At 43.5% G+C, this 25377-nt stretch overlaps 2 protein-coding genes across 2 annotated transcripts in view; one reads left to right on the top strand and one right to left on the bottom strand.

Moving 5' to 3' along the window:
* The first annotated feature begins 1624 nt into the window (after nucleotides 1-1624).
* litafd (LITAF domain containing) lies at nucleotides 1625-15522 on the top strand. Its single transcript, XM_045719688.2, has 5 exons — nucleotides 1625-1726; nucleotides 9558-9619; nucleotides 11676-11804; nucleotides 12389-12584; nucleotides 13042-15522. The coding sequence occupies exons 2-5, from the start codon at nucleotides 9577-9579 to the stop codon at nucleotides 13154-13156; spliced, it is 483 nt and encodes a 160-aa protein (XP_045575644.1). The 5' UTR covers nucleotides 1625-1726; nucleotides 9558-9576; the 3' UTR covers nucleotides 13157-15522.
* A 2300-nt stretch (nucleotides 15523-17822) lies between these two features.
* Nucleotides 17823-25377, bottom strand: part of LOC106606244 (ubiquitin carboxyl-terminal hydrolase 7) — a 75064-nt gene continuing 67509 nt past the window's right edge. The window contains exons 30-31 of the mRNA XM_082976293.1: nucleotides 21573-21663; nucleotides 17823-19763 (exon numbers count right to left, since the gene is read on the bottom strand). Coding sequence (XP_082832419.1) covers nucleotides 19657-19763; nucleotides 21573-21663 — 198 coding nt within the window. The 3' untranslated portion in view covers nucleotides 17823-19656. The remainder of the gene's footprint in view (nucleotides 19764-21572; nucleotides 21664-25377) is intronic.

The following is a 25377-nucleotide window of genomic DNA, read 5'->3' as shown; positions in this document are numbered from 1 at the left end:
ATTGTCCGAAGAGCTCTGAGATAGGATTGTGTCGAGGAACAGATCTGGGGAAGGGTACCAAATCATTTCTGCAGCATTGAAGGTCCCCAAGAACACAGTGGCCTCCATCATTCTTAAATGGAAGAAGTTTGGAACCACCAAGAGTCTTCCAAGGGCTTGCCACCCGGCCAAACTTAGCAATCGGCGGAGAAGGGCCTTCGTCAGGGAGGTGACCAAGAACCCAATGATCACTCTGAGAGAGCTCCAGAGTTCCTCTGTGGAGATGGGTGAACCTTCCAAAAGGACAACAATCTCTGCAGCACTCCACCAATCAGGCTTTATGGTAGAGAGGCCAGACGGAAGTCACTCCTCAGTAAAAGGCACATGACAGCCCGCTTGGAGTTTGCCAAAAGGCACCCAAAAGTCTCTCAGACCATGAGAAACAAGATTCTCTGGTCTGATGAAACCAAGATTGGCCTGAATGCCAAGCGTCACGTCTGGAGGAAACCTGGCACCATCCCTACGGTGAAGCATGGTGGTGGCAGCATCATGCTGTGGGGAGGTTTTTCAGTGGCAGGGACTGGGAGACTAGTCAGGATCGAGGGAAAGATGAACGGAGCAACGTACAGAGAGATCCTTGATGAAAACCTACTCCAGAGCACTCAGGACCTCAGACTGGGGCGAAGGTTCACCTTCCAACAGGACAACGAATGTAAGCACACAGCCAAGACAACACAGGAGTGGCTTCGAGACAAGTCTCTGAATGTCCTTGAGTGGCCCAGCCAAAGCCCGGACTTGAACCCAATCAAACATCTCTGGAGAGACCTGAAAATAGCTGTGCAACGACACTCCCCATCCAACCTGACAGAGCTTGAGAGGATCTGCAGAGAAGAATGGTAGAAACTCCCCAAATACAGGTGTGCCAAACTTGTAGCGTCATACCCAAGAAGACTCGAGGCAGTAATCGCTGTCTCGAGTCTTCTTGGGTATGACGCTACAAAGTACTGAGTACTGAGTAAAGGGTCAGAATACTTATGTAAATGTAATATTTCATTTTTTTATATATATATAAATGTGCAAAAATGTTCTAAAACCTGTTTTTGCTTTGTCATTATGGGGTATTGTGTGTAGATTGATGAGAGAAAAACAGCAATCGAATCCATTTTAGAATAAGGCTGTAACGTAAAATTTTTGGGAAAAAGTCAAGGTGTCTGAATACTTTCTGAAGACACAGGAAGTGTGTGTGCGCGTGAGAAGTCCCTCTAAGTTTGGACAGTCAGGTAAGAGTACGGGTGGCTAGAAACAGGTTATAGTGAGAGTAGAGCACTGCTGAGAAACAGGCCCAGCCCTACTGCATGCCAACAAACACAAAACCCACGGAAACAAAGAACACACAGAGAAAACACAGAGAAAACACACTCAGGATGTATCCCAAATGGTACCCTATTATCTATATAGTGCACTACTTTGGACCAGGGCCCTGGATGGAAAAGGGATGGTCCCTGGTCAAAAGTAGTGCACTATATAGGGAATAGGGTGCGACTTGGAACGCACAATGAGACAGGCCCTGTACAGTATCATCCACCCAGGAAGATTCCTATGACATATTTAGGACTAGGTTAATGAGGGGGTGGGACTTGGATAAGGGGGCGGGGCCTGGGAGTGGATAAGGGAAAGAGGGAAGCAGAGAGAGAGTTCTCCGTCCTATCAACAGCTTCAACACATATCTATCTACACAGCTAGACAGGTAAGACTCTCTACTGAATTACATTCATTATTATTGTTGTTAGACAAGTTAAATAAAGGTTAAATCAAAAAATTATAAAAGGTAAGAATCTATACTGAATGACATTCATTTTTATTGTCGTCAGGGTTGACCTGCTGCTTTCAGGTGATTTCAGGTGTGAGGTTCAGACGACCTGATAACTTAGAACCCACTGGGCAAAAACTGGTTGAATCAATGTTGTTTCCACATCCTTTCAACCCCCAAAAATCTATGTGATGACGTTGAATCAACATGGAAGAATGATTGGATTTGTATAAAGTCATCAACGTAATGGAATTATTATTATTTTTTCACCCAACTCGGAACCTAAATCCACTGACATGGTGACATTTATTGTTGATTTCACATTAGTTGACAACTCAACCAAATGTAAATCACAACTAGATGTTGAACTGACGTCTGTACCCAGTGGGTAGTTTCAATAGATTACACTGAAACAGATCTGAGACAGGCTACAAAACCAGGTGAACAGAAACTAAACCAAGCTGTTGAAATACTAATCATTCACTATCCACCTGTGAGACTTAGCAAGATAGAGATGAGGTGTCAAAGTGTGTGATGTCATTAAGGGGTTAGGTGCTTGGGAGTTGTCTCTCTGTCATATGGAGTAGGTGTCTGGTCTGAGTTAAAGAGCAACTGCCTTTAAAAAGCAACAAATCCCTTTGAAAACGGCCTATGGGGTGTCCATATGAGTCAGAAACACTTATTCTAGTGTCACAATTGACAACAAAGTGGAAATAGGATAATTTTGGTGATAAAGTCAGTCTAGTCTAAAATGGAGTTTGGAACATCCATGCAACACAATGGGTAAATGAAGGTTGGGTTTTGATTTGATGATGTTTTGCCCACTAACATGGGTTGAACAGCTGCCGTGATCACTCTCTATCCAATAGCACAGACAGTGCAACAGACCTGTTCAGCAGCTCCGCCTGTTTACATGAGACAACACGGAGACAACACATTTCTTTACTCCAGAAATACTGCACCAAACACCTTAGTTAGATGTAAAATTGCGCAACTAAAAAATCCTTGCGAAATAGGCTACGGTGTCTCATGAGGGACAAACATCACTAACCAAACACAGAATCAAGTTTTTCTAATGAGGAACAGAAAAACACACGTGCCAATCGGCGTGTTCAGTGACTCTATAAGGGTTCATTATAAACTGGGTGGTTTGAGCCCTGAATTCTGATTGGCTGAAAGCCGTGGTATATCAGGCCGTATACCACGGGTATGACAAAGCATTTATTTTTATTGCTCTAATTACGTTGGTAACCAGTTTATAATAGAAATAAGGCACCTCGGCGGTGTGTGATATATTAACCATAAAATCAAGAAACACAACAGGGAACAGGTGCAACCAATAAGACCATACAAACCGAAAAGGAAAAAGGGATCAGCGGTGGCTAGTAGGCCGGCGACAACGACCGCCAAGCGCCGCCCGAACAGGCAGGGGAGCCACCTTCGGTGGGATTCGTGACAATATCAATGCAGTTAAACAGGTTCATGTAAAATAATGAATTATGTTGGCTTACACTTATGGCACTTCCAAGGCCGTTTCATGATGATTACGGTCCTGTCAATCATGTTATATAATTAGGCTGTTGTAACAAGGCATATGCCAGCATTGTTGGACTACTGCCTCTGCCCAGAGGCCTATAGGACTTTCATGGCAACGGCCGTTAGAGCTCACTTTGCCACGTATGAGCCCTGGTTAGAGTCCATGTTGCAGCTTTCACTTTCTTCCGCTACATTGGTGGCAGAGTTGGGATCACATCCAGCTCACGTCTAGATATGCGATCTAGTGGTGGGAAGCATTCTGTTTTTCAACATTGTGTTGGATGTCATTACGTTGATGTAACTAGTGAACAATGGATAACCAACAATAGGCGTGACAGATAGAAGTAGCCACTACAGGTGTGATCAAGCCTTACATCCAAGTTGCCAGAAGCTGAATGGAAAGTGTTATGCTCTGACCAGTTATTCAGAAGAACATCCTCTGTGACTGTCTAATTTTCATAAGTTAACTTACCAGCGTGGACCCAAAACAAACACATTATACACATTTACAAACTACCTGTTTAAAGTGTTATAAAACCAGGGCTCCCGAGTGGCACAGCGCTGCATCTCAGTGCAAGAGGCTTCACTACAGTCCCTGGTTCAATTCCAGTCTGTATCACATCCGGCCGTGATTGGGAGTGCCATAGGGCGGTGCACAATTGGCCCAGCATTGTCCGGGTTTGGCCGTCATTGTAAATAAGATTTTGTTCTTAACTGACTTGCCTAGTTAAATAAAGGTTAAATAAAACCATGGTATTATTTTATTAGTGAAGTATATAGGTGTTGATTAATTATTGCTTTCTTCATTGGAAATACAGAATATGTATAAAAATACCAAATATACCAAAAGCTAAATCAAGCAGAGATTTACAACTCTTTAACCATGTAATCATTACTGCAACATTCAAACTACAAACATTTAACCAGTTAAAGATGATGAATACATTAGATACAAATATATTATAAAAAATAATGAATACAAAAGTCAAGAGTTTGTTTGTACTCATACAGCATAAGTACAAACAAAGTGAGTGTGTGTATATGTGTGTAAGTGTTTATGTGTGTATTATGCTGTGTATTATATTTCCCATCATAAAAACGTATCCACATTCCCCAATCAAATACCTTCACCGATACCAAATTTTGTAAACAATGAATCTGTATTTTTTCTCCAATCTTGCAACCCTCAAAAAATGGTATAAAATGCATTATGAAAAGAAAGTGATGCCTTGTATTTTGACGAAAATGATGTAATGTACACGAAAAAGTGGAGCCTTGTATTAAATGCATTATGAAGAAAATGGTGTAATGTAGACTTCACGAAAGATGAAATGCATTGTGAAGAAAATCATGTAGGACTACCGTTGCCTACACGAAAAAAGGGCCTTTCTGACTACAAAATCACCCAAAGTGTAAGTGAAAACAATCATAGAAAACAGTATTGGCATTAATAATAATAATAATAATAATAAAACAACGTAAGGCTACTATTATAATTATTTCTGTGATAACCAGGTTGATTAACAATATTGGATTGTTAAGACATTTGTTTTTTTATATATAAATAAATGTGGGACACAAAAGAAATCTGGTGTAGAACACCATTGCCCATCATGCATTGGTCTAAGAACTTTCAAAAGATTGTTCCAAAGTTTGCATCACAAAAATGTATTCTCCTATAAATGAAGTCGCAAAGAAAAATGTGGTATTTTCCTACGAATTACATCACACACATTTTTTTGGTCATTTCACACGAATTAAGAAACACAAAAACGCATAACATCTGCTGAAATACTTCTTGTACATATTTGCACAAATTGAGTGTGAAATTGTGTTGCTGTCATCACACAGTTCCATGGTTAGTACAGGCAACAGACTACTACTACTACTACTGTACACTATTCTCCATATTATAATTCTATGTACACTAATCTTCCAACATTACTACAGGGTTGAAGAACTGAATGAATCAAACCACAAACTGTTTTCTTTTTTTTGTGCGTAAAGGCTCTCCAAACCTGTTTTCATGATTCGTAAATACTTTCCTAACCCTAAATAATCAACAAGATAAGACTTTTTTTAAATCTACCAAGTGGTACTGAAATGGAGAGGAATATGCATATACACGACTTGGCCGAAAGTGGAAAAAATGTGTGGATTCAGCTATTTCAGCCACACCTGTTGCTGACAGGTGTATAAAATCGAGCACACAGCCATGCAATCTCCATAGACAAACATTAGCAGTAGAATGGCCTTACTGAAGACCTCAGTGACTTTCAATGTCAGTTCGTCAAATTTCTGCCCTGCTAGAGCTTCCCCGGTCAACTGGAAGTGCTGTTTTTGTGAAGTAGAAATGTCTAGGAGCAACAACGGCTCAGCCATGAAGTGGTAGGCCACACAAGCTCACAGAACGGAACTGTCGAGTGTTGAAGCGCGTAACAATCGTCTGTCCTTGGTAGCAAAACACTCTCTACTGAGTTCCAAACTGCCTCTGGAAGCAACATTGGCACAAGAACTGTTTGTCGGGAGCTTCATGAAATGGGTTTCCATGGCCGAGCAGCAGCACACAAGCCTAAGATCACAATGCACAACGCTAAGCGTTGGGTGGAGTGGTGTAAAACTCGCCCCCATTGGACTCTGGAGCAGTGGAAATGTGTTCTTTGGAGTTATGAACCATTTTTCAACATCTGGCTGTCCGATGGACGAATCTGGGTTTGGTGGATGCCAGGAAAACGCTACCTGCCTGAATGCATAGTGCCAACTGTAAAGTTTGGTGGAGGAGGAATAATGGTCTGGGGCTATTTTTTTATGGTTCAGGCATAGGCCCCCTAGTTCTGGTGAAGAGAAATCTTAACGCTACAGCAAAAAATGACATTTTAGACGATTATGTGCTTCCAACTTTGTGGCAACAGTTTGGGGAAGGCCCTTTCCTGTTTCGCCCCCCTGTGCACAAAGCGAGGTCCATACAGAAATGGTTTGTTGAGTTTGGTGTGGAAGAACTTGAATGGCCTTCACAGAGCCCTGATCTCAACCCCATCGAACACCTTTGGGATGAATTGGAATGCCTACTGCGAGCCAGACCTAATTGCCCAACATCAGTGCCAGACCTCACTAATGCTCTTGTGGCTGAATGGAAGCAAGTCTCCGCTAAGGCAAAGCTGTAGAGATGTACAGTATATATTTACCTTGTATTTCCTCGTTTAGAGCCTGATCCCGACTTAGGATTTTATACCTTTCCTAAGAACGTCTTTCCTACGCACTTCTCAGTATTTGGCATTCAAACTTCACCTTTTCAGTCGTGTAATGCCCTCTGAATACATTTCATTCAACCACTGAAAACCCTCCCACCCTCCCCTCCCACTTGGAGTCTTCATTCAGTAGGTTTTTCAGGACATTTATCTTAAGACATCCCTTCAAATAAGGGGAAGCAGCCAGCAGAGCACCAGAGCAGACAGACAGGGAAGGGAAGCATCCTGTAGGGCACCAGAGGCAGACAGGGAAGGGAAGCATCCTGCAGGGCACCAGAGCAGACAGACAGGGAAGGGAAGCATCCTGTAGGGCACCAGAGGCAGACAGGGAAGGGAAGCATCCTGTAGGGCACCAGAGCAGACAGACAGGGAAGGGAAGCATCCTGTAGGGCTGCATTTCTCCTCTTCTGTTCTACGGGTGTATGACTGCTTCCACCAAGGTGTGTGTGTGTTTTCGTGTCTATGTGTGTGTCTATTCCATGTGTGTGTGTGTGTGTGTGTGTGTGTGTGTGTTGTGTGTGTGTGTGTGTGTGTGTGTGTGTGTGTGTGTGTGTGTGTGTGTGTGTGTGTGTGTTGTGTGTGTGTGTGTGTGTGTGTGTGTGTGTGTGTGTGTGTGTGTGTGTGTGTGTGTGTGTGTGTGTGTGTGTGTGTGTGTGTGTGTGTGTGTGTGTGTGTGTGTCTGTAGCCTTTGGTCCCCACCCTAGTTAAGGTAGCCATCCTTCATGTTGCATAGTGTATAATCACACTGCCAGCAGAGGACTGAGTGACAGACAGTCAAAGCTCTTTGTCTGTTTCTTGTCTGATGGATGGGTGGGCAGGGTGTGTGTGTGTGTGTGTGTGTGTGTGTGTGTGTGTGTGTGTGTGTAGGTATATGAAAGGCTACAGGCAGGTTACAGTGAAGGCGTAACTCAGCTCTAGTAAAGGAGCTGGTCTGTATGTCTGAGCCTGGGGTAGAGTTAGATTTGGGTCAGGTAGATAGTTCCATCTCAGGTCAGGTTTAACAGGTACAGATAGTCCGTCTTCTGACTTCCAAATGGAATCCTTAGGGGGTTCACAACATTCTGAACATTTTGTCTCAGAATTCCCTGCTTTGCAGAAGTCCTGGTTGCAGGATTCCAGATTTAGCAGCAACACAACACTGATCCAGTAATGAGATGAGATTTGTTCGCTGTAGAATGAGATCATCTCCCTATATAAATGTTCTGCCGTTTGTGGATTTTGGTCCCCCCCTCATTTTAGGGGACCAAAATGATTTGAACAAATTCCCTTGTGTGTATTAAAATAGTCCAACGTTTCGTATTTGGTCCCATATTCCTGGGACGCAATTAGTTGCCTGTGGTTGTTTTGAAATGTTTCTTCTTTGTGGAATTCAGGAAGAGTAGAGTTTGCCATAGTAACAGCTAATGGAAACCCAATAGATAGCTCTCTAAATTACAGTGACCCATGATCAAAACAGTGGAGCACTAGTTTGGGTACCAGTCTGTTTAGCCGTCATTCCACCCATGCTGAACATCTGACATGGAGTACAAGGAGTGGAATGTTAGCTAAACAGACTGGTTCTGAGACTGGTGAAGCCCCGCCTGTAATGTTATATCACCACCTAGTGACTGAATAGAGCATTATGTCAGCCTGGGTTGGACTTGCATTGTGTCAGCCTGGGTTGGACTTGCATTATGTCAGCTTGGGTTGGACTTGCATTATGTCAGCTTGGGTTGGACTTGCATTATGTCAGCTTGGGTTGGACTTGCATTATGTCAGCTTGGGTTGGACTTGCATTATGTCAGCTTGGGTTGGACTTGCATTATGTCAGCTTGGGTTGGACTTGCATTATGTCAGCCTGGGTTGGACTTGCATTATGTCAGCTTGGGTTGGACTTGCATTATGTCAGCCTGGGTTGGACTTGCATTGTGTCAGCCTGGGTTGGACTTGCATTATGTCAGCTTGGGTTGGACTTGCATTATGTCAGCTTGGGTTGGACTTGCATTATGTCAGCTTGGGTTGGACTTGCATTATGTCAGCCTGGGTTGGACTTGCATTATGTCAGCTTGGGTTGGACTTGCATTATGTCAGCTTGGGTTGGACTTGCATTATGTCAGCCTGGGTTGGACTTGCATTATGTCAGCTTGGGTTGGACTTGCATTATGTCAGCCTGGGTTGGACTTGCATTGTGTCAGCCTGGGTTGGACTTGCATAGTGTCAGCTTGGGTTGGACTTGCATAGTGTCAGCCTGGGTTGGACTTGCATTATGTCAGCCTGGGTTGGACTTGCATTATGTCAGCTTGGGTTGGACTTGCATTGTGTCAGCCTGGGTTGGACTTGCATAGTGTCAGCCTGGGTTGGACTTGCATTGTGTCAGCCTGGGTTGGACTTGCATAGTGTCAGCCTGGGTTGGACTTGCATAGTGTCAGCCTGGGTTGGACTTGCATAGTGTCAGCCTGGGTTGGACTTGCATAGTGTCAGCCTGGGTTGGACTTGCATAGTGTCAGCCTGGGTTGGACTTGCATAGTGTCAGCCTGGGTTGTGCTTTGTGCTTTTGTGCTTTTTAAGTGCTTTGTCACATTTGGCAATTCAACCTATAATGGTAATTGTCACTCTTTATACACTGATTATAGAGGTTCACAAGTGCTTAGATGATTTGTGAAATAATTGTTTTTTGTAGCGCTTATGAAGCCTCTCACTCCAGCCCTGCCTGTAACACACCTGATTCAAGTCTTTATCGGAGATTATGATTGGTTGATTCAGTCCTTATGAGCCTGGCTTGCTCCAGAGGACGATGCTGATGTTACATGATGTTGCTAATGGTAGATACACCTAACCTCTGACCCCTCTCACAGAAAGCCCAGGCAGAGGACGATGCTGATGTTACTGTGCTAATGGTAGATACACCTAACCTCTGACCCCTCTCACAGAAAGCCCAGGCAGAGGACGATGCTGATGTTACAGTGCTAATGGTAGATACACCTAACCTCTGACCCCTCTCACAGAAAGCCCAGGCAGAAGACAATGAGCGTAAATGGAAAAGAACCTCCCCCCTACATCATACCAGGTACGTCAACATTCTGCTGTTCGCTGTAACATGCGGATTATAAAGTTGTATTGTACTGTACTATTACATACCAGGTTGTAACTATGCTGTACCTGTGTATCATATAGGTCATGTCCCAGGTTGTATCTATACTGTACCTGTGTATCATATAGGTTACGTCCCAGGTTGTAACTATACTGTACCTGTGTATCATATAGGTTACGTACCAGGTTGTAACTATACTGTACCTGTGTATCATATAGGTCACGTCCCAGGTTGTAACTATACTGTACCTGTGTATCATATAGGTTACGTCCCAGGTTGTATCTATACTGTACCTGTGTATCATATAGGTTACGTACCAGGTTGTAACTATACTGTACCTGTGTATCATATAGGTCACGTCCCAGGTTGTATCTATACTGTACCTGTGTATCATATAGGTTACGTCCCAGGTTGTAACTATACTGTACCTGTGTATCATATAGGTTACGTCCCAGGTTGTATCTATACTGTACCTGTGTATCATATAGGTTACGTCCCAGGTTGTAACTATACTGTACCTGTGTATCATATAGGTTACGTCCCAGGTTGTAACTATACTGTACCTGTGTATCATATAGGTTACGTACCAGGTTGTAACTATACTGTACCTGTGTATCATATAGGTTACGTACCAGGTTGTAACTATACTGTACCTGTGTATCATATAGGTTACGTACCAGGTTGTAACTATACTGTACCTGTGTATCATATAGGTTACGTACCAGGTTGTAACTATACTGTACCTGTGTATCATATAGGTTACATCCCAGGTTGTAACTATACTGTACCTGTGTATCATATAGGTTACGTCCCAGGTTGTAACTATACTGTACCTGTGTATCATATAGGTTACGTCCCAGGTTGTAGCTCTACTGTACCTGTGTATCATATAGGTTACGTCCCAGGTTGTAGCTCTACTGTACCTGTGTATCATATAGGTTACGTCCCAGGTTGTAACTGTACCTGTGTATCATATAGGTTACGTCCCAGGTTGTAACTGTACCTGTGTATCATATAGGTTATGTCCCAGGTTGTAACTATACTGTAACTGTGTATCATATAGGTTACGTCCCAGGTTGTAACTGTACCTGTGTATCATATAGGTTACGTCCCAGGTTGTAACTATACTGTACCTGTGTATCATATAGGTTACGTCCCAGGTTGTAGCTCTACTGTACCTGTGTATCATATAGGTTACGTCCCAGGTTGTAGCTCTACTGTACCTGTGTATCATATAGGTTACGTCCCAGGTTGTAACTATACTGTACCTGTGTATCATATAGGTTACGTCCCAGGTTGTAACTGTACCTGTGTATCATATAGGTTATGTCCCAGGTTGTAACTATACTGTAACTGTGTATCATATAGGTTACGTCCCAGGTTGTAACTGTACCTGTGTATCATATAGGTTACGTCCCAGGTTGTAACTATACTGTACCTGTGTATCATATAGGTTACGTCCCAGGTTGTAACTGTACCTGTGTATCATATAGGTTATGTCCCAGGTTGTAACTATACTGTACCTGTGTATCATATAGGTTACGTCCCAGGTTGTAACTATACTGTACCTGTGTATCATATAGGTTACGTACCAGGTTGTAACTATACTGTACCTGTGTATCATATAGGTTACGTACCAGGTTGTAACTATACTGTACCTGTGTATCATATAGGTTACGTCCCAGGTTGTAACTATACTGTACCTGTGTATCATATAGGTTACGTACCAGGTTGTAACTATACTGTACCTGTGTATCATATAGGTTACATCCCAGGTTGTAACTATACTGTACCTGTGTATCATATAGGTTACGTACCAGGTTGTAACTATACTGTACCTGTGTATCATAAGTTCCAGGTGTCACTTGCTATAGACTGTACTCAGTCTATTTTACATATTGGAGCCATCTAATCAACCTCTCTCTTTCTCTTTTCCTAACTCTCTATGAACCCCCCCGCAACTCTCTCCTTCTCTTCCTCATCTCCCCTCTCCCTCTCTCTCCCTCCCTCCCTTTGTCTCCCTCTCTTCCAGTTGAAGGACAAGGTGATGATGGGGTGAAGGTATATCATGTCCATACCCCCTTCAACCCTCCTTCCTCCACCATCCCCTCCGATAACTACTCTATGTCTCAGTCTCAGTCTCAGTCTCAGAGCAAGCCAGGTAAGCACTTCCTGTCTTAAGCCTAATTTATACTTTATGCAAGCACACAACACCAGAACTGTAGCAACATCAGCTAGCTCATCTAGCTAGCTAAAATTAAATCTCATTGGTTGAAGAATTGTTCTGACTTCAAAAGAAACTTGAACACAATCATGGCGTTTTTTTAAATATTTGAGTTAACCAATGATATTAGGCCATACTTGGCCATGATTACAAACACCTGTGTGTCTCTTGACACTATATGAATGACTCATCTCGCAGTGTTTGATGATACCCTGATGAAGACAGCTTCGCTGTCGAAACGTTGATTACATTTTTGCATCTGAGCTCTTAGAGTGTGCGGCTTTCCTTTATTTTCTACTGAAGAATTGTTCTGACTTCAAAAGAAACTTGAACACAATCATGGCGTACTTATAACTGGTAAATTCCCAGGTTCCAAGGGAGGCATTTTGAAGGCAGCATAAGTCTCTCGCTTGTCTCTACCCATTATACCATCTTTCTCTCCCTTGTTCCCTCTATACCAGCAGTGTTGGAGCCAGACAAAATATAACTTGTCCTCTTTCTCTCTCTCTCTCTTTCGCTAGTGTACACCAGTGGAGGAGGTGGTATTGGAGGAGGTGGTGGAGCTCCTACTCAGAAGTTTGTGAGTTATGAGACAGAACTGGGCCGTTCAGAGGGCATGACCACCTGTACTTCCTGTCAACAACAGGTGATGACTAACGTCACCTATAAAGTCGGAGCCTACGCCTGGCTCATGTGCATCCTCTTCATCCTCTGTGGGTGAGTAAAGAAGAGGAGGGGGAGAGAGGGAGGGTGGGAGGGATAGAGGGGAACAGAGGGACCTGTAAAGTGGTCTCCATCCTCTGTGGGTGAGTAAAGAAGAGGAGGGAAGAGAGGGAGGGTGGGAGGGACAGAGGGGAACAGAGGGACCTGTAAAGTGGTCTTCATCCTCTGAGGGGGAGTAAAGAAGAGGAGGGAAGAGAGGGAGGGTGGGAGGGACAGAGGGGAACAGAGGGACCTATAAAGTGGTCTTCATCGTCTGAGGGGCAGTAAAGAAGGGGAGGTGGAGGAGTTATAGAATGTTTTGATACTTTTGAGGGAATTAGACATGTCTAAAATCAACTGAACACCTTGTCTCTCTCCCACCCTTCTCCCCCTCAATCTCCCACCCCTCTCTCCCCCACCACTTCTACTCTCCCCATCTCCCATCCCCTCCTATCCTCCCTCTCTCTCCCAGGTTGGTAGTGGGCTGCTGCCTGATCCCGTTCTTCATGAAACACTTTAAGGATGCGTACCACTCCTGTCCTCGCTGTAACCGCATTCTCCACGTGGACAAGAAACGCTGCTGCTGACCGCCTTAACCCCACCCACCACTAGGGGAGCTGCTGCTGACCGCTATACCACCACCCACCACTAGAGGAGCTGCTGCTGACCGCCATACCACCACCCACCACTAGGGGAGCTGCTGCTGACCGCCATACCACCACCCACCACTAGGGGAGCTGCTGCTGACTGCCATACCACCACCCACCACTAGGGGAGCTGCTGCTGACCGCCATACCACCACCCACCACTAGGGGAGCTGCTGCGGACCGCCATACCACCACCCACCACTAGGGGAGCGTGTGCTGTGGCCAATATGTTTAACTACCAGCAGGGGAGCTGTGGCTCTGCTCTCAGTCTGACCACTGGCCAATCTCTCGGTCTGGATTCCATTAGAAGTGCACCAGCACAGTGAAATGCCTTTCTCACAGAAAACATGCTCCCTTTCCCTCATGCATCCACAGCTCTGTGTAGGAATTTGAGAGTGGTTATATTTATCCAGCCCCATCCCTCAGCTGTTTACCAATGCAGTGGCGGGGTCAGGGTGACCGTTTGGTAGTTCTTTGAATTGCAGATTGCCCTTTTAAATTTCGGTTTCAATACTGATCTTATCTACACTCTTTCAGAACAGCGAGGGAGAGGAAAAGGGGGGATGCTTTCAGAATGGAATCCAACCGAAGGGAGCCTAGCAGCAGCCCCACAGAAACCTACAGGATTACACAGTCATAGGCTGAATCCCAAAATGACACCCTACTCCCTCTATAGTGCACTACGTTCGAGAGGGAGCTAGTACAAAAGTAGTGCACTACATAGGGAATAGGGTACAATTTGGGGCGCACATTAGTTTAAATGCTGACCTAACTTACTGTACCAGAGGGTTGTAAATAGTACGAATCTGAACTATTTTTGTAAAATTAAAAAACAAGCTAGCAGATAAAGACGTGGTCGAGCTCAACCTGGGCCTTGTTCACAAAGGGAGTAGGGTTGCACAATTCTAGTAACTTCCCCAGGTTTTCCACAAACCCAGGTTGGAAGACTGGAATCCGGAGGGAAGAGGGTAGCCTGGGTACCAGTCTGTTAAGATATCATTCCACTCTTTGTCTTGGAAAACATGGCTTGACAAAGAGTGGAATGTTAACACACAGACTGGATTTCTCCAGGCTAGGAAGAGGCAGAAAATACGGGAATACGCCAACCGGGATGTCTGGTTGGTTACCGGACTATTGCAACCCGTTGAGTAACCTTTTACAGAACCTTCAGATAGAAATGTGTTGTGTAGAACAGACATGATTCCCTGGGAAATGTATACATTACTATCTATATTACCTTGAATAAGGCCCTGGGTTGACCAACCGACAGACGAGCCCAATATTCAGATAATTATAATTTTCACTATGATTCCTACAATTGGGGGTCATTTAGGGCTCTCCCCAGGTTTCCCCCCCTTTCAGAAAGCTGTTATGTACATAAAGGACTGAACTGGGTGTTTTACCTTATTTTAGAATAAACCAAATATGATTTTATTGAGAAAACTCAGTGTAACTGTCAACTACAATGACCTGTAACAACATCATACAGCTGGCATGGAGTTCTGTTATATTGATGTGTAACACCACACAGCTGACTAGACATGGAATTCTGTTATATTGATGTGTAACACCACACAGCTGACTAGACATGGAGTTCTGTTATATTGATGTGTAACACCACACAGCTGACTAGACATGGAGTTCTGTTATATTGATGTGTAACACCACACAGCTGACTAGACATGGAGTTCTGTTATATTGATGTGTAACACCACACAGCTGACTAGACATGGAGTTCTGTTATATTGATGTGTAACACCACACAGCTGACTAGACATGGAGTTCTGTTATATTGATGTGTAACACCACACAGCTGACTAGACATGGAATTCTGTTATATTGATGTGTAACACCACACAGCTGACTAGACATGGAGTTCTGTTATATTGATGTGTAACACCACACAGCTGATTATACATGGAATTCTGTTATATTGATGTGTAACACCACACAGCTGACTAGACATGGAGTTCTGTTATATTGATGTGTAACACCACACAGCTGACTAGACATTGAGTTCTGTTATATTGATGTGTAACACCACACAGCTGACTAGACATGGAGTTCTGTTATATTGATGTGTAACACCACACAGCTGATTATACATGGAATTCTGTTATATTGATGTGTAACACCACACAGCTGACTAGACATGGAATTCTGTTATATTGATGTGTAACACCACACAGCTGACTAGACATGGAGTTCTGTTATATTGATGTGTAACACCACACAGCTGACTAGACATGGAGTTCTGTTATATTGCTTATATAGATTATATGCCTATAATAAAATATATCACTTTTGTTGTGGTTAGGTTGTTGCATTAGACAGGAAGTTGAGAGTAAAATGAGAGTTGGTTCTTAACTGACCCCCTGGTTAAAATAAACAAGTTATTTGAGCTAAAGACAAGGTTTATCACATACAGTGCCTTCAGAAAGTATTCAGACCCTTTGAGTTTTTCCACATTTTGTTACGTTACAGCCTTACTCTAACATCTATTAAATCGTCCCCCCATATCAATCTACACACAATACCCCATCACAACAAAAAAATAAAAACGGAAATATCACATTTAAATAAGTTTTCAGACCCTTTACTCAGTACTTTGTTGAAGCACCTTTGGCAGCGACTACAGCATGGAGTCTTCTTGGGTATGATGCTACAAGCTTGGCACACCGGTATTTGGGGAGTTTCTCCTATTCTTCTCTGCAGATCCTCTCAAGCTCTGTCAGGTTGGATGGGGAGCGTCGTTGCACAGCTATTTTCAGGTCTCTCCAGAGATGTTTGATTGGGTCTCAGTCCGGGCTCTGGCTGGGCCACTCAAGGACATTCAGAGACTTGTCCCGAAGCCACTCCTGTGTTGTCTTAGCTGTGTTCTTAGGTTCGTTGTCCTGTTGGAAGGTGAACCGTCGCCCCAGTCTGAGGCCGAGTGCTCTGGAGCAGGTTTTCATCTAGGATCTCTCTGTACTTTGCTCTGTTCATCTTTCCCTCGATCCTGACTATTTTCCCAGTCCCTGCCGGTGAAAAACATCCCCACAGCATGATGCTTCACCATAGGGATGGTGCCAGGATTCCTCTAGACGTGACACTTGGCATTCAGGCCAAAGAGTTCAATCTTGGTTTCATCAGACCAGAGAATCTTGTTTCTCATGGTCTGAGTGTCTTTCGGTGCCTTTTGACAAACTCCTAGTGGGCTGTCATGTGCCTTTTACTGAGGAGTGGCTTCCGTCTGGCCACTCTACCATAAAGGCCTGATTGGTGGAGTGCTGCAGAGATGGTTGTTCTTCTGGAAGGTTCTGCCATCTCCACAGAGGACCTCTGGAGCTCTGTCACGAGTGACCATCGAGTTCTTGGTCACCCCCCGATTGCTCAGTTTGGCCAGGCGGCCAGCTCTAGGAAGAGGCCTCCATCATTTAATAATGATGGAGGCCACTGTGTTCTTGGGAACCTTCAATGTGGCAACAATTTTTTGGTACCTTTCCCCAGCTCTGTGCCTCGACACAATCCTGTCTTGGCGCTCTACGGACAATTCCTTCAACCTCATGGCTTGTTTTTTGCTCTGACATACACTGTATACTGTGGGACCTTATATAGACAGGTGTGTGCCTTTCCAAATCATGTCCAATCAATTAAATCAATGGAAACATGATGCAGCTGAGCTCAATTTCGAGAGAAGATATCTGTTTTTAATACATTTGCAAACATTTCTAAAAACCTTTTTCACTTTGTTATTATGGGGTAGTGTGTAGATTGCTTAGGAAAAACAAATATTTAATCCATTTTAGAATAAGGCTGTAACTTAACAAAATGTGGAACAAGTCAAGGGGTCTGAATACTTTCCGAACGCACCGTACATACACACACCTCCACTATATTTTCTTTAAACATAAATTGGTATATTTCTGGAAGTAGGCCTACAAGACAACTTGCTAGTCCTGGTGCTGTCCTTCTCAGCATTGTCTTAACACATACATACAGTATATACACACATACAGTGTACAAAACATTAGGAACACCTTCCTAATATTGAGTTGCACCTCCTTTTCCCCTCAGAACAGCCTCAATTGGTCAGGGCATTGGATTCTACAAGGTGTTGAAAGCGTTCCACAGTGATGCTGGCCCATGTTACTCCAATGCTTCCCACAGTTGTGTCAAGTTGTCTGGATGTCCTTTGGGTGGTGGACCATTTTTGATACACACAGGAAACTGTTGAGGGTGAAAAACCCAACAGCGTTGCAGTTCTTGACACAAACTGGTACACCTGGCACCTACTACCATACCCCGTTCAAACACACTTATATCTGTTGTCTTGTCCATTCACCCTCTGAATGACACACAGACACAATCCATGTCTCAATTGTTCGTAGGCTTAAAAATCCTTCTTTAACCCGTCTCCTCCCCTTCAGCTACACTGATTGAAGTGTTTTTTTTTTTTTTTTTTTAAACAAGTGACATCAATAAGGGATCAAAGCATTTCACCTAGTCAGGCAACATCATGGAAAGAGGTGTTCTTAATGTTTTGTCCACTCTGTCTATATACTCGCTCCATATAAAACAGGCCTGGTTTTAACTTTGCTCAGATGGGACTAGCAGCGAGCGGACATGTTTTTATAGAAAATTTTATTCAACATACATTTTCCAGCAAAAAAAGGCAATATACAGGAGTAGTTGTGGTACACTGCTGCTACAGGGACGAGCTTCAACTGGAAAAATACCAAATCAAGGAGGAACAAGGGTGTTGATCAGGGCCCGTATCCACCAAGAGTCTCAGGATAGTAGTGCTGGTCTAGCAGCAGTTTGGCCTTTTAGATCATAAAGGAATGAGCTTGTACGGACAGATCCTAGATCAGCACTCCTAATCAGAGACTCTGTGGATAACGGGCCCTGATCTCATCTAGGGTGACAAAACTCCAGTAACTTTCCCAGAATTCCCTGGGTTTTCCAGAAATCCCTGTTGGAAGATTCCTCGGAATCAGAGGGGTATACGCAGGTAGTCTGGAATCCTCCAACTGGGATTTGTGGAAAAGCTGGGAGTTTTTGGGAAAAGTTAGCATCATTTCTGAACCCTAATCCCACCGGTCAGTACCGCAGCTCGTTACCTTAACATCACTATCAGAACCAACGGGTGCCGTTAGTTAAAACAAAAATGAGAAAACAGAACCAAAAACAATAAGAATCTAAAGAATCAAGGAACCCTAAACAAAAAAACTACACAAGGAATATGAACACCTGAATCTTTTCAGTTTGTAGCCAACCAATAACAAAGTTCTGTTTCTCTCATCTCACGTTTTTTTTTGTTTTTTAATATATATACACACACACACAATTTCAAATCTCTTCACAAAGCCAACTATGATGGGCTTTTAGGGGGGGCATTCCATCTGTGCTTAAGAAAAAAGGTCAGTGTGTTTGTTGTTCTAATAATAATTATAGTAACACTGGTTCTGTGTATATATGGTGAAACCAGAGGGCTCACTAATGGCCGAGGCTTCCTACTAAAGCAGCACTGCTCAGTCAAACTCCCCCAGCACAAACACCAGAGGAGATACACCCCATCACAAACCCTCAGGGAGAGAGGGACGGAGGGAACATAACAGGAGAGGAAGGGCAACATTAAAATCATAAGTACGACCAAAGTTGCCATTTACCAGTCCTGAGAAACGGCTTTGATATGAAGTGGCAACGTGCAAGATGAAAGTACAGACCACTTCTTCTCTTTTTACATTTATTTTAAACAGATGCTGTGGATTTTTATTTTATTATACAAGAAGATATTGCAGAAAAAAGACAAAACTGAATTTTTTTTAAAGATGGAAACACTGACTAGTTGACTAAAGGGGAGGGGGAATATGAAGGGGATCACATCAGGAATACTAGTCTCAAGCTTCAACCCTTCTGCAACTGGTTCTCTTCTTTAAAAGACCAAATCATCCTTCTTGGTTTCTGCTAATGATGATGTCTATCTCTTTTCTCTGCCTCTTCACCCCCCACTATATGCAGCAGCGCTCTTTACGTTTCGAAACAACTCTTATTATTAAAAACAAAAAAAATTAACCGGGAAAAAGTTCATCATCCTGTCCTTTCTCCAATTTCATCCAGACAAAAATAGGCAGTCGGAGTTAGAGAAGCCAAAAACCTAACAGCCTCAAAAACAGTAGAAGGGTGGTGGTGGGGGAGGGAAGGGGGAGAGGAGGTTTGGGAGGAAGAGGGGGGTTGGGAAGAAGGGGTGGTATAGTATCATCATCATCATCATGATCATCAGCAGCCTGCTAATGGATGGATCCGTGTGACAGAGACAGGAGACATCAGGAGACATCACGGTGTCTGTGGAAGGTGTTAGAGGTGGGGCACAGACACTTGGTTGGTTACAGTCTGTGGTTATGGTGGGGTAAGGAGGAGGAAGAGGAGAGAGGAGGAAGAGGCGAGAGGAGGGTTGCTCAGTTGTGGATCTTGATAGCTTTCTCCAGGTAGGTATAGCGACCTCTCTTCGGGGCTTTGTTGAAGTGGTCCAGGCCTAACCAGGGTCGAGGGTGGGACATGTTACCTAGAGGGGAGAGGAGGGATGTTACACAACTATAGCACATAGTTAATATTCTGAGAGAGAGAGAGAGAGAGAGAGAGAGAGAGGAGAGAGAGAGAGAGAGAGAGAGAGAGAGAGAGAGAGAGAGGAGAGAGAGAGAGAGAGAGAGAGAGAGAGAGAGAGTGGTGGTAGTTGGTAGCAGTATTAGCAGTAGTAGTAGTAACAGTGGTAGTAGTTAGTAGCAGTGATAGTATTAGTAGCTGTTAGTGGTGGTAGCAGTAGTTAGTAGCAGTTAGTATTAGTAGTAGTAGTTAGTAGTGGTAGTAGTTAGAAGCAGTAGCAGTTAGTATTAGTAGTTAGTAGTGGTAGTAGTTAGGAGCAGTAGCAGTTAGTATTATTAGTAGTAGTTAGTAGTGGTAGTAGTTAGGAGCAGTAGCAGTTAGTATTAGTAGTAGTCGTTAGTAGTGGTAGTAGTAGTTACTAGTGGTAGTAATTAGTATTAGTCGTTAGTAGTGGCAGCAATAGTTAGTATTAGTAGTCGTTAGTAGTGGCAGTAGTTAGTAGTAGCAGTAGTAGTGTCACAATACCACAGCAACAACAACATAATAAAGTGTATTAGCTAAAGTCCCAGAATAACCACTGGGCTGATATTTGGTTCTTTCTACCAGTTATCAACACAATATCTTCTCCTCTATATTCCATTTCTTACAAAAATAGAACACCATGTTCCTGATCCAAACCCATATCAGAAACTCAGCAGACAAAATAATTATACAACTACATGTAATTTGAGACAGGGTTCATTTCATTATCTATGGCCATAATTATGGGTCAAATCACATCAGACCTATAATTCATAACAGCTAAATAACTGAATGCATTACATGAATAGTTTAGTTCCAAAATGACAAAACACACATTGAAACTCATTTCTGAAGCTTCTATATTGCAATAGTCTACATGACATAGAAACACAATCTAATTTACACAGCATACTAAGATTCCCAGAGTGCACTTCATATCCCAGGGTGCAACGCTCTGTCCAGGACTGCTGGCTGGCTAGTCCACACAGTAGTCTAAAAGTATTATGAAGTAGTCTAAAAGTATTATGAGTGCATTTGACCTTACTTTTGGGTTGTGTAACCATATTATAATGCTCACATGTCATGCTGAATATATTGTCATGTCATTGTCACACACAAATTATTCACATTTAGTAGAACAATGATGACGTTACAATGTGATGTGTAAAGTATTTGTGTGTTGTCATTTTGGAACTAAACCTCTTGCACTGCACTGTTTTGTTCCACCATTTGCTTAGTTGTTTAGGTGGGCTGGCCCTCGTCATCTGCTCTGTAAGCGAAGTATTCCCATAGTTGACTTCTGCAGACAGTTTGGTCAACAAGCCGCGGGCGGAGGTGGTTTTTATTTCAACACGCCATGCTGACTGCATTTTCTCTTGCTTACTACTCCAAAATGACTCACGCTGTGACAGCTACATGCGCAAGCACATCCTGGCTAGCTACTGCCCCCCCCCCTAGAGAAGACAAGTAGCCTGGCTAGCTACTGCCGCCCCCCCCTAGAGAAGACAAGTAGCCTGGCTAGCTACTGCCCCCCCCCAGAGAAGACAAGTAGCCTGGCTAGCTACTGCCCCAAAGAGAAGATTCAGACAAATTACGAGACAGACTGGATCCTCTCTGGCAGAAGTACCGAAAGTAACAGAAAGTGTAGTACCCAACCGTTTTTCATGTTCTAGTCTCAAAAGAGTGCCAAAGTTTTGGTATACTGTGCAAAACTAGTAGTAGTAATTAATATAAGTTAGTAGTAGTGTACCTGGCTGTGGCTGGAAGTCTTTCAGGTTGACCTCGTACTCATCCTCAGTGATGTACTGATGCCGGCCCATCATCACTATCGCAAACTTGAACTGCAGACAAACAAAGAACACAGTATTCATAAATCAGTTTATACTCAACCCTTCTGGTTATAGGCTATAGACGGCTGATGGATGTAGTAGGCTATAAATGGCTGATGGATGTAGTAGCATAGTGGCTAGGCTATAGATGGCTGTAGCAGCATAGTGGCTAGGCTATAGATGGCTGACGGATGTAGCAGCATAGCGGCTAGGCTATAGATGGCTGACGGATGTAGCAGCATAGCGGCTAGGCTATAGATGGCTGACGGATGTAGCAGCATAGCGGCTAGGCTATAGATGGCTGACGGATGTAGCAGCATAGCGGCTAGGCTATAGATGGCTGACGGATGTAGCAGCATAGCGGCTAGGCTATAGATGGCTGACGGATGTAGCAGCATAGCGGCTAGGCTATAGATGGCTGACGGATGTAGCAGCATAGCGGCTAGGCTATAGATGGCTGACGGATGTAGCAGCATAGCGGCTAGGCTATAGATGGCTGACGGATGTAGCAGCATAGCGGCTAGGCTATAGATGTAGTAGCATAGCGGCTAGGCTATAGATGTAGTAGCATAGCGGCTAGGCTATAGATGTAGTAGTATAGCGGCTAGGCTATAGATGTAGTAGTATAGCGGCTAGGCTATAGATGTAGTAGTATAGCGGCTAGGCTATAGATGTAGTAGTATAGCGGCTAGGCTATAGATGTAGTAGTATAGCGGCTAGGCTATAGATGTAGTAGTATAGCGGCTAGGCTATAGATGTAGTAGTATAGCGGCTAGGCTATAGATGTAGTAGTATAGCGGCTAGGCTATAGATGTAGTAGTATAGCGGCTAGGCTATAGATGTAGTAGTATAGCGGCTAGGCTATAGATGTAGTAGTATAGCGGCTAGGCTATAGATGTAGTAGTATAGCGGCTAGGCTATAGATGTAGTAGTATAGCGGCTAGGCTATAGATGTAGTAGTATAGCGGCTAGGCTATAGATGTAGTAGTATAGCGGCTAGGCTATAGATGTAGTAGTATAGCGGCTAGGCTATAGATGTAGTAGTATAGCGGCTAGGCTATAGATGTAGTAGTATAGTGGCTAGGCTATAGATGTAGTAGTATAGTGGCTAGGCTATAGATGTAGTAGTATAGTGGCTAGGCTATAAATGGCTGATGACTGTAGCAGCATAGTGGCTAGACTACAGAAGGCTGATAGATGTAGCAGCATAGCGGCTAGGCTATAGATGGCTGTAGCGGCGTAGTGGCTAGGCTATAGATGGCTGATGGATGCAGTAGCATAGTGGCTAGGCTATAAATGGCTGAAGCATGGGGTTGCCCATCTGCTTTTGTTTAGGCTACCCCAATGGGCTAATCATTAGCTAGATCACTAAGTGTTCAGCATTTTGGCTTAGATACCTACACCAGCTTAATATAATGATACTTAATACCATAACGATATCACTGTGAAGAAAATAACTTAAAGTCAAATGTACAGCACTGTTACTGTATAAAACACATGGTCAACGGTCCATCTGGAGAGACAGGTCACTGGGTGTGCAGGCTTTTGGTCCAGCACTGCGCCAAAAACACACCTGAGTCAGCTTAACAAGGTCCTGGTTTTTTATTTAAAAAATTATTTCACCTTTATTTAACCAGGTAGGCTAGTTCTCATTTGCAACTGCGACCTGGCCAAGATAAAGCGTAGCAATTCGACACATACAACACAGAGTTACACATGGAATAAACAAAACATACAATCAATAATACAGTAGAACAAAAGAAAACAAAAAGTCTATATACAGTGAGTGCAAATGAGGTAAGTTAAGGCAATAAATAGGCCATGGTGGTGAAGTAATTACAATATAGCAATTAAACACTGGAATGGTAGATGTGCAGAAGATGAATGTGCAAGTAGAGATACTGGGGTGCAAAGGAGCAAGATAAATAAATAAATACAGTATGGGGATGAGGTAGGTAGATAGATGGGCTGTTTACAGATGGGCTATGTACAGGTGCAGTGATCTGTGAGCTGCTCTGACAGCTGGTGCTTAAAGCTAGTGAGGGAGATATGAGTCTCCAGCTTCAGAGATTTCTGTAGTTCGTTCCAGTCATTAGCAGCAGAGAACTGGAAGGAAAGACGACTAAAGGAAGAATTGGCTTTGGGGGTGACCAGTGAGAGATACCTGCTGGAGCGCGTGCTACGAGTGGGTGCTGCTATGGTGGCCAGTGAGCTGAGATAAGGCGGGGCTTTACCTAGCAGAGACTTGTAGATAACCTGTAGCCAGTGGGTTTGGCGACGAGTATGAAGCAAGGGCCAACCAACGAGAGCGTACAGGTCGCAATGGTGGGTAGTATATGGGGCTTTGGTGACAAAACGGATGGCACTGTGATAGACTGCATCCAGTTTGTTGAGTAGAGTGTTGGAGGCTATTTTATAGATGACATCACCGAAGTCGAGGATCGGTAGGATGGTCAGTTTTACGAGGGTGTGTTTGGCAGCATGAGTGAAGGATGCTTTGTTGCGATATAGGAAGCCGAGTCTAGATTTGATTTTGGATTGGAGATGCTTAATGTGAGTCTGGAAGGAGAGTTTACAGTCTAACCAGACACCCAGGTATTTGTAGTTGTCCATGTATTCTAAGTCAGATCCGTCCAGAGTAGTGATGCTGGACGGGCGAGCAGGTGCAGGCAGTGATCGATTGAATAGCATGCATTTAGTTTTACTGGCGTTTAAGAGCAGTTGGAGGCCACGGAAGGAGTGTTATATGGCATTGAAGCTCGTCTGGAGGTTAGTTAGAGTGTCCAAAGAAGGGCCAGAAGTATACAGAATGGTGTCGTCTGCGTAGAGGTGGATCAGAGAATCACCAGCAGCAAGAGCGACATCATTGATGTATACAGGGAAGAGAGTCGGCCAGAGAATTGAACCCTGTGGCACCCCCATAGAGACTGCCAGAGGCCCGGACAACAGGCCCTCCGATTTGCTGAGCTGTTGATTTGTAGAATCTGGTGTTAGAGAAGGGCTGGAACTAAAGTCTACACACCCAGTAACACTCCTGGGGGTGTTATACTATTACATTAAAACATGATCTTACAACCAAAAAGTATAATAAAATAACTCCCTCATTCAGTGAATCCGGTATGAAATGGCTTTACTTAGCAGCAGGAGGCCTCTAGACTGACCTACCAGTGCCAAGTAAGACATGAAACAAGTTAGCCATTTTGTCTAACATGTTCTGGGAATGCATGATGGATATTTTTAATGTGCAACATATCAAAATAAATCAGATATTTTGGGCTCTTTAGAGATTAATGTGCCTGCATGTTTTCAGTGAATATTGTCCTAGCCTATATGCTAGATAATTCACCACCTGAGGAACTGGCAACTCAAAACACATGAGCTATATTGCTAATTGTAAATATGATATCTCAATGACATACTCCGCCAGTAAAGTAATGTTATTTCCTCTATATTGACAGTTGACAAATAATTGTTATACTCACAAAGCTGAAAGCACATGTTTTTTAACAGTAACAGTAGGCGTTTTAACAACTGTCTTCGCCGCAATTACATTTCAAAACGTTGCTCAACTGTCAGAATGCTTGTTTGTATCAAAACGCTCCCTTCACTCTGTGTGCTAAGTGGGGGGGGAAGAGTGAGAGCCCACAGAGAAACAAGGGCTAGGTTTCAGACTCATAAAAGACACACCCTTGTCTACTTACCCTCGCCCTATGCCCTTGGGGGAAT

The sequence above is a fragment of the Salmo salar genome, chromosome 06 (genome assembly GCF_965601325.2).
Source record: "Salmo salar chromosome 06, fSalSal1, whole genome shotgun sequence".
Taxonomy (NCBI): domain Eukaryota; kingdom Metazoa; phylum Chordata; class Actinopteri; order Salmoniformes; family Salmonidae; genus Salmo; species Salmo salar.
This window is presented reverse-complemented; position numbering and strand designations above follow the sequence as displayed.